Source organism: Poeciliopsis prolifica, unplaced genomic scaffold (assembly GCF_027474105.1).
Source record: "Poeciliopsis prolifica strain line A6 unplaced genomic scaffold, Auburn_PproV2 SCAFFOLD001, whole genome shotgun sequence".
NCBI classification, from domain to species: Eukaryota; Metazoa; Chordata; class Actinopteri; order Cyprinodontiformes; family Poeciliidae; genus Poeciliopsis; species Poeciliopsis prolifica.
The window spans coordinates 16,715,521-16,730,080 of record NW_026562376.1 but is presented as its reverse complement, the minus strand read 5'-3'; the positions used below and the strand labels follow the sequence as shown (position 1 = coordinate 16,730,080).

The following is a 14,560-nucleotide window of genomic DNA, read 5'->3' as shown; positions in this document are numbered from 1 at the left end:
CATGTACAACTCCATAAATTGTCATTGAAAAGTTAAGAAATTTAGTTTAAAAAGTAAAGCGCCTTTTTATACATATAAACAGATCACTTTCCACGGAGTTCACAGCAAGTGCAAATGATCTAATTGGCAGTTCAGCTCTGCAGATTCACATTATGCTGTATAATGATATAAACTTACTGTATTGATGTAATGCAGCTTTCTACTTTAACATAATGCTCAAAGAACCGCCCAAAAAAAAAAAAAGAAAAAAAAAATCTGTTTTCCGGAAATTTAAATTCACCTTGTGTTTCGACTTTGAGCAACTTGCTAAAATTATATTGTGTAACATTAAAACATGCATGGCTGCAACTGTATCGATGGCAGCTCTTCTTCTTCTCTTCAGTGTTTCTGTCAGCTACTTGGCGCAGCTCCGCGGTCCTGCCAATGGTAGCTCCACAGCTACATCAGTTCAGCGTTACACCAGCTAACGCAAAATAGTAAAATTTCTTCTGATTTTCATTTCATGTCAAAATCAGCTAAACTGACGACGAACTAAAGATTTTAAACTTATCACTCTGTGTGTGACAGAAATGACTGAAAAAAAAACCAACCAACACATCCCAGTTTAATTATCATTTGTATTTATTGTTTAAATTCACCAAAGTTTTCAGCTTAACTACATCCAAGAGCATTCATATCGCCACTGTGAGCTCAACACCAAAGTGACGACAGTGTGACATCATCGGCGCCATCATGACATTACAGCATCATGAAGGGGTTCAAATTAATACCAGTGCCATCCTGAAGCCCGTCGGCAATGAAAATATCTAACAGTCGCTCGTGTCGAGCGAAACATTGCACATAAACTTCCAGACGAGCTTCAAATCTCTTTCAAACTGCTGCTTTAAAAACGAAACCAAGTAAAAAGAAACACTATCCATCCATCGCTTTAACACAAGTTCGTTAAATAAAAAACATAAAAGGAAGTTTTTCTTCTCTCTCTCGCTCTTGTCTTTAACTACATGAGTCTGTACAGTGGGTATGGTTTTAAAAATACAATGGCAGTTCTAAATGTCCTGGGATGAAATGGTAACAGTACTGTCCGTGCTTAAAGTTCGACCATCTCAATCAGTTTGCTTTCTCTTACTATTTTTCACACCTGTAGGGGGAGAGTGGGGAACAAAAGCAGTTTCCTTCACATAAAATCCTTCACACAACATCTTTATAAATAATGTGAAACTATTTTTTAAATTTTAAAATAGAATTGTTTTTTTTTTAAAGAGGCAATTTCCACAACCAGAATCAAGAAAAAACAAAAGCAATTTCAAAATGAATATATATATATATATATTCCTTTTCATCTATTTCAGTGGTTTCAGTGCAGATTGAGAAGCTTGCAAAATTTTTAATTTGACATTCAATACAAGTTATTGTTGAGCTGATCCTAAGATTAAGCTGTCATTAAGAAGAAAAGGAAGACTCCCTCTATTCAGTTTTGACTTCAGGTGTGTAAATTTACAAAGACAAAGTGCTTTCTCTAGCCACTTCATAGGACCATCAAAATGAAAATGACACCTTCGGATCACGTTTTGTTTCTTTCTGAACAGCTAGACACTGTTGCAGGTCAACTGAATGTCACTGTTGTATAATTGTGACTTCCTTTACAGTTTCAAGCCTGAGCAGCTCAGTAATTACACATAGCATTGGCCTTGCTCTAGTTTTAACATTGTCCTTTCAATAAAAGTGTTCTACCATCTATTTAAGCCTGTGTAGATATACTAATTTCAGATTTTGTGCCTCAGCATTTCAGTTATTTGGTATTATTTACTTTGACACAACACTGTTTCTTGGTCACTACGTGATGTTAATATATGGCTATAACCTCCTTTACTAACATCTAAATGATGAGAAGCCGCAAATACAGAGTGCTTAAAGAATTTTAGTTATTCACTAAAAATAATACATTTTAGATATTCTCGGTAATAAAATATTGCATTATTCCCACTATTTTATGGCTATTACTGCTGATGATGTGCCAGCAATACTGTTGACAGTAGTTGTGTTAGTTTTGTCGTGAGATGCCAGGGGCCAGTACTACGAAGCAGGGTTAGATGCTTATTGAGAAAATTCTGAGTTTAAATCAAAGGCTTTTTTTGTATTACAAGCTTTCCTCTTGTTTAACAATGTATGCATCATTAGATATTTACATACACCCAAATGAATATATGCTTAACGTCCCTTCCACTTGAGCCATTAACAACCTTCTGGCTCAGTTCTGTCTGGAAGAACACCCAAACTGAACCGAGACCAAGAACAAGTTTCTGTTGCCTAGCCATCACCTTTAGGTCTGACTGAAATCTGCAGTGACCCACATGGACAAGCTAACCGCCTCCTGAAGAACAGATTTATGGTCAGACTAGACAAGGATGAAGCTATGTCAGTTTTACAGATACTGTAAAAACTAATTTAGATAGTCTGGTTTGCAGGCAGAAACAATTTGGTTTAGGTTGCGGTTTGTTGCAGAAGCCTGGTGTATTCTGCACTGTCCTTTGCAAAAGCAGGTTTTCATGTGATTGGGATCATTGTCCTGTAAGAACACCCAATAATATCGTAGTACAAAACACCTCGCTGTGGATTTGAGGCAAAGTTGAAGAATTAGCATGTTGAAACACTTCCTTCTTTCATTCACTTTTTCCAATGCACACTTTGCCACTATTTATTGAATAATATAGATGAGTTTATGTATATTTTTAAATATTTCTTGAGATGAAATCTAGAAGAAATGAAAACTTTACTCTTGGTTTCAAAAACATCATTGAAATTGCATGTTGCATAATAATGCTACTATGGAGTTCTAACAATTTAAATAAGTAGTTCACCACCAAACTATATCCATCTCCATGAGTTGCGATCCCAATTCTAATTTCTAGCTGCCAAATCTCTAAAAGAAATCCTGCTTCGTAGTACAGATGATGTTGAAATGTGTGCAGCCTTCAGAAAGACCAGAGTGCCACAAAAACTCTCTGATCACTCTTCAACATAAACACCAAGAAACTAAGAAGAAGGAAAATGGCATCAGAATAATGTCCAGCAAAGTTTCCTTCACACACTGCTTGCATAAATCTCTTCATTAAATCATCTGTTATTTACAACAATGCATGTGATCCTTAGCAGTCCAACCAGTCTTTTGAACCATGTCCTAAAACACAATCCAAATATTAAACCCAACCTCATTTGGACAAAAGTAACAAAAGTCTGAGTTTTTTTTTTTTTTTTTTATATATATATATATATACAGTAAATTACGTTTGACAACTTTCAAGTAAAACAGCTGAATACTGATGTGTTCACACAGCAGAGGAGACTTGGTTTAAACTACAACTGAAAATCATCCTAACGAAGCGTCATTCATGTTGTCCACACCGCTCAACGTTGAGGACAAATCTCAGAATGGTCGTATGATTTCAGTTTGACCAATGTGACAAGAAACGGACAAAAACGTCATCAACAGATGATGGACAGAACATTATGACTAATTCTTCTTTTCATCACTGAATCTACTGAAGGAAAATGCTAAACAATTATTTTTCAAAAGTATAGAAAAGCCATCATAACCACGTACAACTAAGCCGCTGATTTCTCTGCCTCAAAGAATGGAACATATTTCTTGAACTATTGTGAGTGAATAAGCAACACCCACAGTTTTGTTTTGAATAGTAATCCATTGATAATAATCAATGTGGGGAAAAAAAGGACAAAAGCACACAAATATCCAAAAATTAAAATTCAGACATTTGAGGACCAGAGATTTTTTTTTTTTTTGTCATTGTTGTTCATCTTTTTTCCCTTAATTTTTTTTCTTACTCAAGTTTAAAATACATATATTTACCAGCTGTATAAGATTTACAGAGGAATTCGGATTCATCAAAAAAATCACAGTTTTACGTCAGTTCAGCTTTCCTGGCTTTGTGGTGGACCTCGAGTCCAGGACAGTTCCAGTCCAGTCCAGTCCAGACCGGCCTGGTCCAGTGCCACGGAGTAGTAATGGCCATTGCTGGGGCAGTAACGTACTGATAACTGTGTGCCATCATGTGCTGGGAAGATGGCAAATAATTGCTAGAGTTTGTCACACTGTGCTGTACTCACTCTGTTCTTTCACACTGCAGGAAGCTCAGCGCAGCTCAGCTTCACCAAACCAGTGTGGGGGGCTTTTGCCTGTAGTGGGCACTGCAGAAGAGTTAAAGGGCCTGAGCAGACTACAGAGGCCAGGGGTTGCTCAAAGTTTATGGCTGAGGGTCTCACTTGTGAAGATATTAAAGAGAAGAAAGTGAAAGATTTCCTGGAGCAGAGGAACGAACTCCGCTCCCAGGTTCTTAGATGAGACGGAGGTCAGAGGAAACGAGGGTCGATGAAGCCGGAGAGTGCCTTCAGGGGGAAAGAGGTCATCTATGTGGTCAAAGAGATACCTGCAGGAAGCAAGAAGATGAAATAAGGCTGTGAGAAAACAGAAAGGGGTGCAAACAAAATCCAAGTTTCAACAATCAATAGAACTGTGCAGTGATCTTTGTCACACAGGCTTACTTTGCTTGCACTTTGCTTCCTCTGAACCGAATCCACTTTGACTCTTCTAAAGTGGTCGTCATCAATCAGTCTAGTTTCTAAAAGTCTTTTCTCTGTTTTTTTATAAGCCTGCTTTTCTCATGCTTTTCAGTACAGTACTTTCAACTGAATCTACGCTAAGTAAAATTGCCTTTTGATGAAATTATAGCTGCAAACATTTTAGTGAATAGATTGAGAAACCTGGTATTATTTATGGCATTTCATAAAAAGTGTCTTTTAACTGAAACGAGTCGCAGAAACATTACTGCAGGTTAACAGGACTGTGTGTAACCCAGAGTGTAACTTCTTCGTCTGTCGGTTTTCTTTTTAAGCTGACCTTTAAACTGACTTCCAGCCACAGGATGCTGCAGGTGCAGCTTTGGCTCTGAGCTCAATAACAGCAAAGATTAAATGGTGTCAGCCTCCAAGCTGCTCTGCAGTGTGACCTATGAACCATGTGATCTTGTCTGTGTCAATTGACCAGTCTTTACCAACTGCAAAAGCAAAAGGTGCAGTTTTAGGCAAGTGAAATCCATTTGTAAGTTAAATGATTGGAAACTGTATTATAAAGTGGTTCTAAAAACGATTTGGAGAGAGTTATTATTCAAAAGCATTTGAAGTTGTCTCAAATGATTACAGGACATTTTCTAACTACCTCTAGTGGCTGTAAACCATAAATTTTCATCTTTCATCTGTACAATAAGGACAAAACAACTTCTTTTACAAAGACAAATAGCAGTGGAGAGTTGACCCACCGATTCAGTGTTTCTGCTCGGTGTCACCGGTGGCCATCTTCAGCAGATGGTCTCCAGGTGGCGAGAGTTCTGCAGAGATCAGAAAAAAAAAGCAAAGGAAGACATAAAAGATGTTACCACACAATGAAAAATCCTTTCACATTTCTCCACATAACTTCTGTTTAGAAGAAATGAAAATATACAATGTCATGTTAAAGTATTCAAATTTTTTGTCACATTTAAATGTTTCGGGTCAAATGTATTTTTACAATTAGACAAAGATAATCGTGTTAAACACAAAAGCAGCTGTCAAGTGATTCTCATTTTTTATGCGAGAAAAGTATGTGGAAAGTACAGGGAGAATTGATTTTCCACGAGTCCAATAACTGCCACCACTGGCAACGAGTCTTTTTCATCATTTGGAGGATTATTGCTCCACTCTTACTTGGATTAGAGTTAAAAGCTCTGACATGTTTAAGGTCACCCTAAATCTTCACAATCATATATAAGTACAGACTTTGACTAGGTCACTCCAAACAAGTATTGTTTTTACCCATTTAAGGGTGAACTTGTCAGATGCATATCCTGCTGCAGCCTAAGGTCACAAAGTACTGGTGGACATTTCCCTTCCAAATTGTTGAGGAGAAAGAAGAATGAAAGGTTTTGCTTCTATGACTGCTTCGTCACAGTACTGAAGCAACACATGTACCCCAGATTATCTCACTTATCGCAGTGCATCATGTTTTTGGTATGATGTTTGTTTTCTTAAATTCTGCATTTGTTTCATGCAAGATGAAACGGGTAGACACCTTACAAAATGTCAGACATCTCTTTGTTTTCTCTTAGGTCAGCTGTAGCTTTGTCCTTTTATCCCTCTCATGGATGCCAGTTTTGCCCAGTCTCTTTGAGCTTGAGTCATGATCACTGACCTTACCCAAGGCGTGTGAAGCCCACAGTGCTTTAGATGTTACTATGGGTTCCAATGTGACCACCTGGATGAGTCATCTGCTCCTAGGAGGGATTACTGCTGCGCACCATTTGTACATAAAAGTTCTGGCTGACATTCATTGGTATCCCAAACTTGTTACCTAACCCTCTCCAGACTGATTCATGTCTTTTGTTTTTTATCTATTCTCTAATTTTGTTGGATTAGGGCATGATGTGTTGTTTCCTGCGATCATTTAGCCAACTTCATGTTGTCACTCAGGCTCTATGATAGATTACTTGATTCTAAAGGTTTGTTATTAACCTGGATGTCGCACAGTTCATTTAACATTTGACTGTAACTCTATTGTCATATGTCTGAGAGGCTTGATCAGCCTTAATATTTTAAAATGTCACTTAAAAACAGTTTCTTGCATTCACACAGCTTACATTTATTTTTACATATGTTATTACATTTATTTTACCATCTGAAATATTTAAGTGTGACAGTAAAGGCAAACACACAACCAGTCTACAGCCTGAGAAATACTTTTCACATCACTGTCTGCATCTTACAGGTGTGTCGTTCCACTGCCGTGGTAAATCTTCAGGTTCGGGTGGATAGGACATCCAGGAGGGACTCCGATATGAGGACGGTGGAGACATGACGAAGTAGTCTGAGTAACCCGGACGGTTGGCTGAGATAGCATAGACAGCTGTGATTGGGTTTCCTGTTAGGATGACATTAATATTGAAAACAAACCACCCTCCTGTCCCCAGTGTTTCAACATGCTAATGCTTTGTCTTGCCTGAGTAGGTGCTGATGGACTGATCTACAGTGACAGCAGGGAACGGTGTCCTAGAGAGCGGCAGGTAGGGGGCGCCGTTGTGCTGCTGGGTCTGCAGATCTGATGCTTCAGACACACGGGGCTTCAGACTCACATCAGGGGTAGAGCTGTTACTGCAGAAAAAACACAGATTTCAACTCCCAACAGAAAAAAAAGAAACCTATAAAATAATCAGCAGCACCAAACTAGAGCTTCATCTAGCTCAAATGTGCTGCACGCTTCTGCTGTGAAACATAACGATGTCCTTATGAACATTATAAGTATATAAAATGGATATGAAGCTCTATAGAGTAAGTTGTAAATTATTTTCCATTAATCATGGTTTTGATCAACTAGTTGACACTCATTAAATTGCCTTTATGGTCTTTGTTCAAACCGGAAGTAGCCTGAAAAATATCAAGGAAAATAAAATTACACAAAAAGATTAAAGTTGGAGGTTGTTTGTGTTCCATTGCTTAATCATATTCTCAATTTCATTTGAAGTACAAGTGTTGCATTTTATGCCAAATAAGATGTAAATGCAAGCCAGTTAAATTCTCTCAGTTCTTTAGTGAACATAAATTTATAAGATACAGTTTTACATAAACTCTATGCTGTTTTTGAAAAGTAATTAAAACAAATAACTTGAGCGTGGAAGTTGGGGTTGGAGTTGAATCAGAGCAGTAAAAGTGACTCGAGGTTTTATGTTTGATCTGTGCTGACAGTTCAGTTGTCAGCTCACAGGGTGCAGCAGGCAGGGAAGGTTGCTCCTGAGTCATGGGAGACAAAAGCAACACAAATGTTATCTGACATCCAGAGAGAGCACTTTGAACAGTGCAACCGAAGGCAGATAAACCTGTAATTATGTGAGAATAAACATAAGTAGTGACAAAGGAACGCTCTGAATAAAGTTGAACAGCTGAATGATTAGAAATAAAACAATATTTCAGTTTAGGAGTCAGTGATGTCCTTCCACTTGTTACCCACTTTATACCTAAGCATTGCCGCTTTGTCAACTACTTAACCATTACGTATTATTACATTTTTCTTGACAGTTGAGTATTTTGATAAATTACAAAAAAAAACCTAATCATATACGTGTTCAATCTCATTTAGAATTGAGTTTAATTATATATCACTCAGTCTGTAATTATGGCCCACAATCCCATTAAATTCACTTGACTCTTATAGCTCAGATTATAACCCCAGATTAATCAAACTACCTATGCACAACCTCCTGCTGCGAGATACTAATTTTTTTAGTGACAAAGCCCTTTTTTTCTGCAGCAAATTGAGAGTGCATCATAGAAAATACCTGTAAATAACTGGTTGTCACAAACCACTACTCCATTGTCAAGTCTCATGGTAACTGCCTGGTTTGGTTGTAGCAAGTCTGATGCATCTACTACAGTTGTTTTTCAGGTAACCACTGCTTTGCAATGATGAACCGGTGGGCAGATTATCTTAAGTTAATTCACAAAATTAAAACAAGAGGAATCCAAAAATCTAAGTTTACGTCCAGACATAATATACAAATTTTTCATTTATTACAAAAGCAAAGAGAAAATAAAGCATCCTGTCAGCATCATAAACAACCACCAGAAACAACTGAAGCGTCATGAGACATTTGTGAGTCAATCCTGTTACCGTGCATGATGCATAAAAAAAGGTGAATAACCATCTAAACATTTAATCACATTGAAATTTTTTGATATTTGTTTTACCTGGCATGTGAAACAATTTTTGAAGCACCATTGTTTCAAAAATCTTCACTATGGATCCTGAACTTTGCACCTGCTCTGTGTGCAGAGCACAGTTTCTGCTGTCAGTGAGATATTATAAATCATCCAGCACATCACAGCACAGTGGCCTGCACTGTAGAAACACTGGATGTTGAAGCACTGCAGGACCAGGGGACAGATGAGGTCACTGACAGATCTCAGAGCCATAATCCACAGAGCACATTAATGCCGCACAGTGCATACTAAAGAGGAATTAACATGCTGCTCTCCTCCTCCCACAGGAGCACAGAGGAGCTGAAGTCTGCAGAGCTGAGTGATTAACCACCAAAACCTCCATTTAAATAAATAAATAAAAAAACTGCTTGGATTTCAACAAAACTGCTCTTATTGCCCACATCAGTAATACAAATCTTAAGAACTCAATTTTGTGCTTAGAATAATGATGTTTGTCTCCCTTCGCTGCTTTGCTTGTGCTTTCTGCAGTGCTTTCTATACACAGCCCACTAGATGGCGATCACGCTACTTCTTGGGAACTTGAACATCAGAGCAGTCAATCACTTTCTGCAGTGCTCAAGTGCCCAACAACACAGAGCACACAGCAACAGCATTGAGATGAAGAGCATGCTCAGTTCACGTGATGCAGACTAACATATGGGCCTGACAGAGGGAAGTTAGCGTGCAGAGTCACTTTAAATGATGCCGATTAAGATTCTTTTCGTTCTCGTGTGTTCTCTTCAGTGGCTTTAAATCTGTTTGACTCATTTTGAGACGCCAACCTTCTGTTTAATTTGCGAGCCTTTAAATGCTGTGTGGGAGGATTTCCTGTAAGCTAAAGTTCCAAATGTCTCAACAATGCAAAATTGTTATAAACAATTCCTTTCAGTGAGAGGACATAGTGTTTTCTTCCTGTTTGTCCTGAAGTTGATACAACATATTGGGTTAGTGTATTTGCGCCAGTGTCTTTTACCATCGTATTGAGGTTCCAGGTGGCGGTCCCGGTCTGGAGGGGATTAGAGGCGGAGGAGAACCGATGCCCATATCGGGAAGCTGAGTGAACCGGAAACCCTGCAAGAAGAGAGTCAATACACAAGAAAATAAAACACAACTTAGAACAAAAAGTAAGCAACGGGTTTATTCATTTGAGTTGCAAATAGTGGTTTAATTATTGGAACCAGCTCAAGTTTTTATTTCCATTGTCTATTGAAGCTCCTCTATTTAGCTGCTGTGATGTCAAAAACTATCCGAAAACATTTTGATGTAAATAATTAAGATCTGTTTTATATAACTTAGAGTCTTTTTAACAAATAAAGAAAAGAGGCAAAGTGAAAAGACTCCCTTCATCAGTATGATGAATACTGAAGCATTGCTGTTGCTCCACACTGCTGGTCAGCTGGTTGAAAAAGAAAACTTTGACCTGTCTCAGCTGCTGTGTTCATTCATATTCATGATGCTGTTTGTTGCACACAAGTGAAATCAATTTATAATGTCAAGTCATTCAAACAAGCTTCATCAACACAATTATTAAAGCAGAAATAAATAATAAAATAAAACATGAGCTAAAAATTTTATTGGATTGCAAAAATTCTATACGTATTAAGTCAGGAGACCTATAAAGGCAAATGGCTGCTCTGGGTTTTATTTATGGGAATCTGAGAGAAGAATACAGATCGCACGCCATACTTCCCAGACATTTATTTGTAAAAGTTGTTAAAACCTTGAATCATTTTCATTATTTTACTATGAAATTATGAACTACTTGTGTTGCTCTTTATAATGACATTCCCAAGAAATATGTAAAAGTTTGCTGTTGTAACCTAATACAATGTGGGAAGGTTAAAGTGGCAATACTTTTGCTTAAATAGAATTTATACAACAACTAACTGAATACAGCCTTTCTTTCCCAAAGTACATTAAAAAGTGGTTCAAAATAAGCTCAACAGCCGGCATTATTTTATGGCTGCAACTTTTAATTTAGCGCTTACCGGTTTAGGCAGGCTACATTGATGCATGTCTTCGTAACCTGCGCTTCTCTGCCTGCCTCCACAGGGGTGGTTCATAGTCCCCGGAGCGCTGGTCACACCATCACTGTAGTGGCTGCTGTGTGAGGGGTTGTAGACACTGTGGGCATGATGGTGGTGATGGCGGTGGCTGAAATTCAGAGAAAAATGGTGTCAAAAACAGAAAAGAGGTATGGTTTTACACTTGAGTCTCTCGCCAGTATGCTCGGGAAAACTGAGCAAACATGTTCAGGCTTTAAATGTATTCCAGCTTTTTTTCGAGAAACAGCTTGAGAGTGGGATGTTTGCTCTTCAAAAAGTTCAAACTGTGCACCAGGGGACCTCTCGCTTCTCCACACAATACTGTGAGTGATGCAGATGTTCTGGCAGATAAAGCATCAGTGAGAAAAATAAAATTACTTCGTTGGAGGGGAGGGAGGGTCATGATCCGGAGGCGCCAGGCTGAAAGCGTTGCCAAGCAACATGTGCATCTGCGTGCGGACCTCGTCAATGGACGGCTGTGAGCTGAGTGTGGAGGAGTCGGATCCGCGGTGAGCTTTCACCCCCAAACTGCTGTTCCCGGTTCCAGTGGATCCTCCTCCGTAACCCAGAGAGCTCATCAGACGGTCCATGTTGGTCTCCTCAAACCGTTCTGGTTCCCCCTGGCAAGGCAGAAAGCGCACTCAGAAAACAGACTGGGAGTGCAATCGTTATCTTTCCTATGTTGTTAGTTTTAACAACATTGACATTCAGCCAGGTAGCACAGTGCATGTGTCATTACAGTGCATCAGAGTCGCAGCAAAAAGAATATTCCACTCATCTCTAATTCTTTTTTTTTTTTCAACTTTTGCCATAATAAAACAAAGAAGTCACTCCATCTGTTCTTTTTTAATCACTTCCTTTTTTTCATTTTCATGTCTTTATCTCTGTTTTATAAAGTTCATGGGAGGGTAAGTTTATTAATCCTCTTGGTCTGAGCAGAGAGGAAGAGGAAAGGAAAGAAGGGATGGGAAGGATTAAAGTTATAAATACACAGGGGAGATTATTTTAATAGATTGACAAAGTGGCAGTGATTCACTTTGCCACAGCGATCAGTTAACTGACTGAGTCAGAGGATCTGAGCTGGCCGCTGCAGCTTTGGAGAGAATCTGAGTTTAAAGCTCAGTGTGATCTGGCTGCAGCTAAGTTTCAACTACAGGAAATCTTTCAGTCATAGGTTAAAACACCCAGTCCAATAAATATGTGTAAGAGGATTTATTTTTTTTCCAGACCTTTTTAGTAATCTAAAATATTTGTTCGTTTGTTAGTTTTACAAAATTGTTTCACTTTGCGTAAAACCGGAGCTGATGTCCAGTAGTTACACTGTCTCTGTACATGTCAGAAAGATGCATTCAATCTGTGTTAAAGGTGTCAAAGGACTGATTCAGAGGATGGAACGGCTCTAGATACATACGTCGTAGCCGTTATTTCGGATCCCCCTCCTGGATCTCTCCCTCAGCACCAGCAGGTCCATCTCTGTCTCCACTGGGCTGGGGCTGCTCAGAGACTGACGGCTCCAGTAGGTGGGCTCTCGTGGGTGGGAGTACCTGGTAACCAGATGTTATCAGATATAACTCAGGGTTTTTTTAATTCTTTTATTTTTCACTTACTTTTTTGTATTTAACTCAACCATTAGAATAATGTTTGCTAAATCTAGCAAACATTTCTAAATTTTTCAGACGAGGTTTAAAATCAACTGTGCCTGTGAGTTGGACTATTAAATTTTTATTTGGAAAGTTTAACTCTTTTAGCATCAAGTTGTTGCAACTAAAATGTCATTCAAAATCAGTGCGTTCATGTGTGGGTGGAAAACATTATTATTTTTTTACTGTCTAAAACTAAAACTAACTTCTCAGTCTCACACTTTGCAGATATATAATTGAATATAAACATTTCACTCCTAATCTTAAAGACTCATTTATACAAACAGCACCTCCGTTCCAATAAGTTGCATTTCATACAGTGATAAAATTTCTGTGATTTGATTAAGGAGGATAGATGATAGTGAGCTGAAGTGAAACTGGCTTTTATATGTGAACTTTTGCATGTTGCTAAGCAACAGTCACAAATCTACACTGAGCCTTTTATTATATTTGCTGTGGATTTTCAGTTAAATCCACAAAGTATTAATAATGTTATGCACAAACGTGTATTAATTACCACCAGTTTCACACAAGCAAGATCTACAGAGGATAACAATGTTGAGACTTTAATGCATCTGTGATGAAACTAAGAGGAATGCAAGACAAACTATTTTTATGAATCTGTGAAGAACTGTGATGACGAAAACTCTTTTGTTAATTTAAAACTATCTAGCTTAAAACAAATTTACTATAAGCCAATAGATGTTGGTACTAATTAGCTTACGACAGTCCATGCTTTGCCCCTTCTGTGGTTGGTACCACACCCCTGATTCTAACAGACAGATCTAGAAAGGAGATCTTAAAATAATAAAAAAGAGAGATGTTGAATGACAGCTGCAAAAGCTGCAAAGACTTGAAAGGTACTGATGGACAAAATCTAACTGCCTACTTTTCCACTGTTTTTTTTTTTTTTTTTTGCAATGCAGAAACCCTGTTGACTAACCCGTTATGGTAACGGAAACATCTGGCTGTGGGAATGCGTTGCTTTGAAACTAATAGGGAAACTATTCAGGAACAAGTGGGAAAAGATGCAATTAAAGTTACATTTTCAGAATTTTAGTCAGGCATTGTCTTGCTGTTTTTTCTGGTTGTTTCTTTGTTATCTTAGGTCAACTCCTCACCTCTTATGACATCCTGCAAAAGAGGCCCTCTTCTCCTCAGCAGTCATGGGCGGTTTGATGCCGCCGTCATGTCGGGTGTGTCTGCTGTCACGGTGACTGTAACCATGGTTGAGACTCTCAGAGAGCGAGAACTCGCCGTACCCCTTCCTTCGAGCCTTTTGACGCAGTTTATTTCTGTAGTGCTCGATGTCCGACTTCTGCTTCAGCCCAACGTGGTTTGCCTACAAATAAAGAAAGATTTGAGTACCGGTGTCTGTTCATCATGTTAAAAAAGAAACCAAAACTATCTGTCTGACAAATTGAAATGTTTCTTTTTTTTGTTTGTTTTTACACATTACAGACAGTCAAGGAACCTTTCACACCTTAACTATATTTTTTTCTTCAAAGGACACCTATAAATTGGGAAGGCTCAGAATCCCCTGAGGTTGGTCCTGGTATTGTGTTATGTGGGCTGAGGAATATATTTTGTCAGTCTCAGCTTGAGAAGTGCATAGGCTCAGAGGCAGAACAAGAGTGAGACGTGAGAGATTAGATGAGGGAAACTGTTTGCCCCAACAACAGCTAAATTCAGTAACAGCACAATGTGTCCCGGCGGGGATGGGATGTTATACAAGGTGGGAGGACGGGATAATAGATGGCTAAAGTGAGAAATTGACAGATTAGACAGTTATCGTTAAAATTGAATGAATTTTATGTTGGGCTTGATGTAGAATCATTCATTACGCAAAAACTGATATAGCAAATATAATATATTTAAAAGAAAACAATTAAATCCAATGGTGTCCTTAATCTTTAAGTGTCCTGTTTGTGTCAAAGCCTGAAGGTGAGGAGTGTCAGCATCCAGACAATGAAGTTAACAATGTGTACCACAAATCTAACCAACCAAATGTGGCTCAGTTACTATTTGTACTGACAACACTAACACTATGAGACAGACCTCCAGGTGTGCGCTTTG

The 14,560-nt window shown here is 38.4% G+C and overlaps 1 protein-coding gene across 2 annotated transcripts in view; it reads right to left on the bottom strand.

The window, feature by feature from the left end:
- Nucleotides 1-603: 603 nt before the first annotated feature.
- The window catches only part of kiaa1549la (KIAA1549-like a), an 82,822-nt gene continuing 68,865 nt past the window's right edge, over nt 604-14,560 (bottom strand). For both annotated transcript variants that reach the window (XM_055028682.1, XM_055028690.1), the window contains 9 exons: nt 13,606-13,826; nt 12,256-12,388; nt 11,223-11,464; nt 10,788-10,953; nt 9,773-9,870; nt 7,046-7,197; nt 6,813-6,967; nt 5,334-5,402; nt 604-4,445 (listed from right to left, as the gene is read on the bottom strand). In XM_055028682.1, the coding sequence (XP_054884657.1) occupies nt 5,373-5,402; nt 6,813-6,967; nt 7,046-7,197; nt 9,773-9,870; nt 10,788-10,953; nt 11,223-11,464; nt 12,256-12,388; nt 13,606-13,826 (1,197 nt within the window). In that variant the 3' untranslated portion in view covers nt 604-4,445; nt 5,334-5,372. The remainder of the gene's footprint in view (nt 4,446-5,333; nt 5,403-6,812; nt 6,968-7,045; nt 7,198-9,772; nt 9,871-10,787; nt 10,954-11,222; nt 11,465-12,255; nt 12,389-13,605; nt 13,827-14,560) is intronic.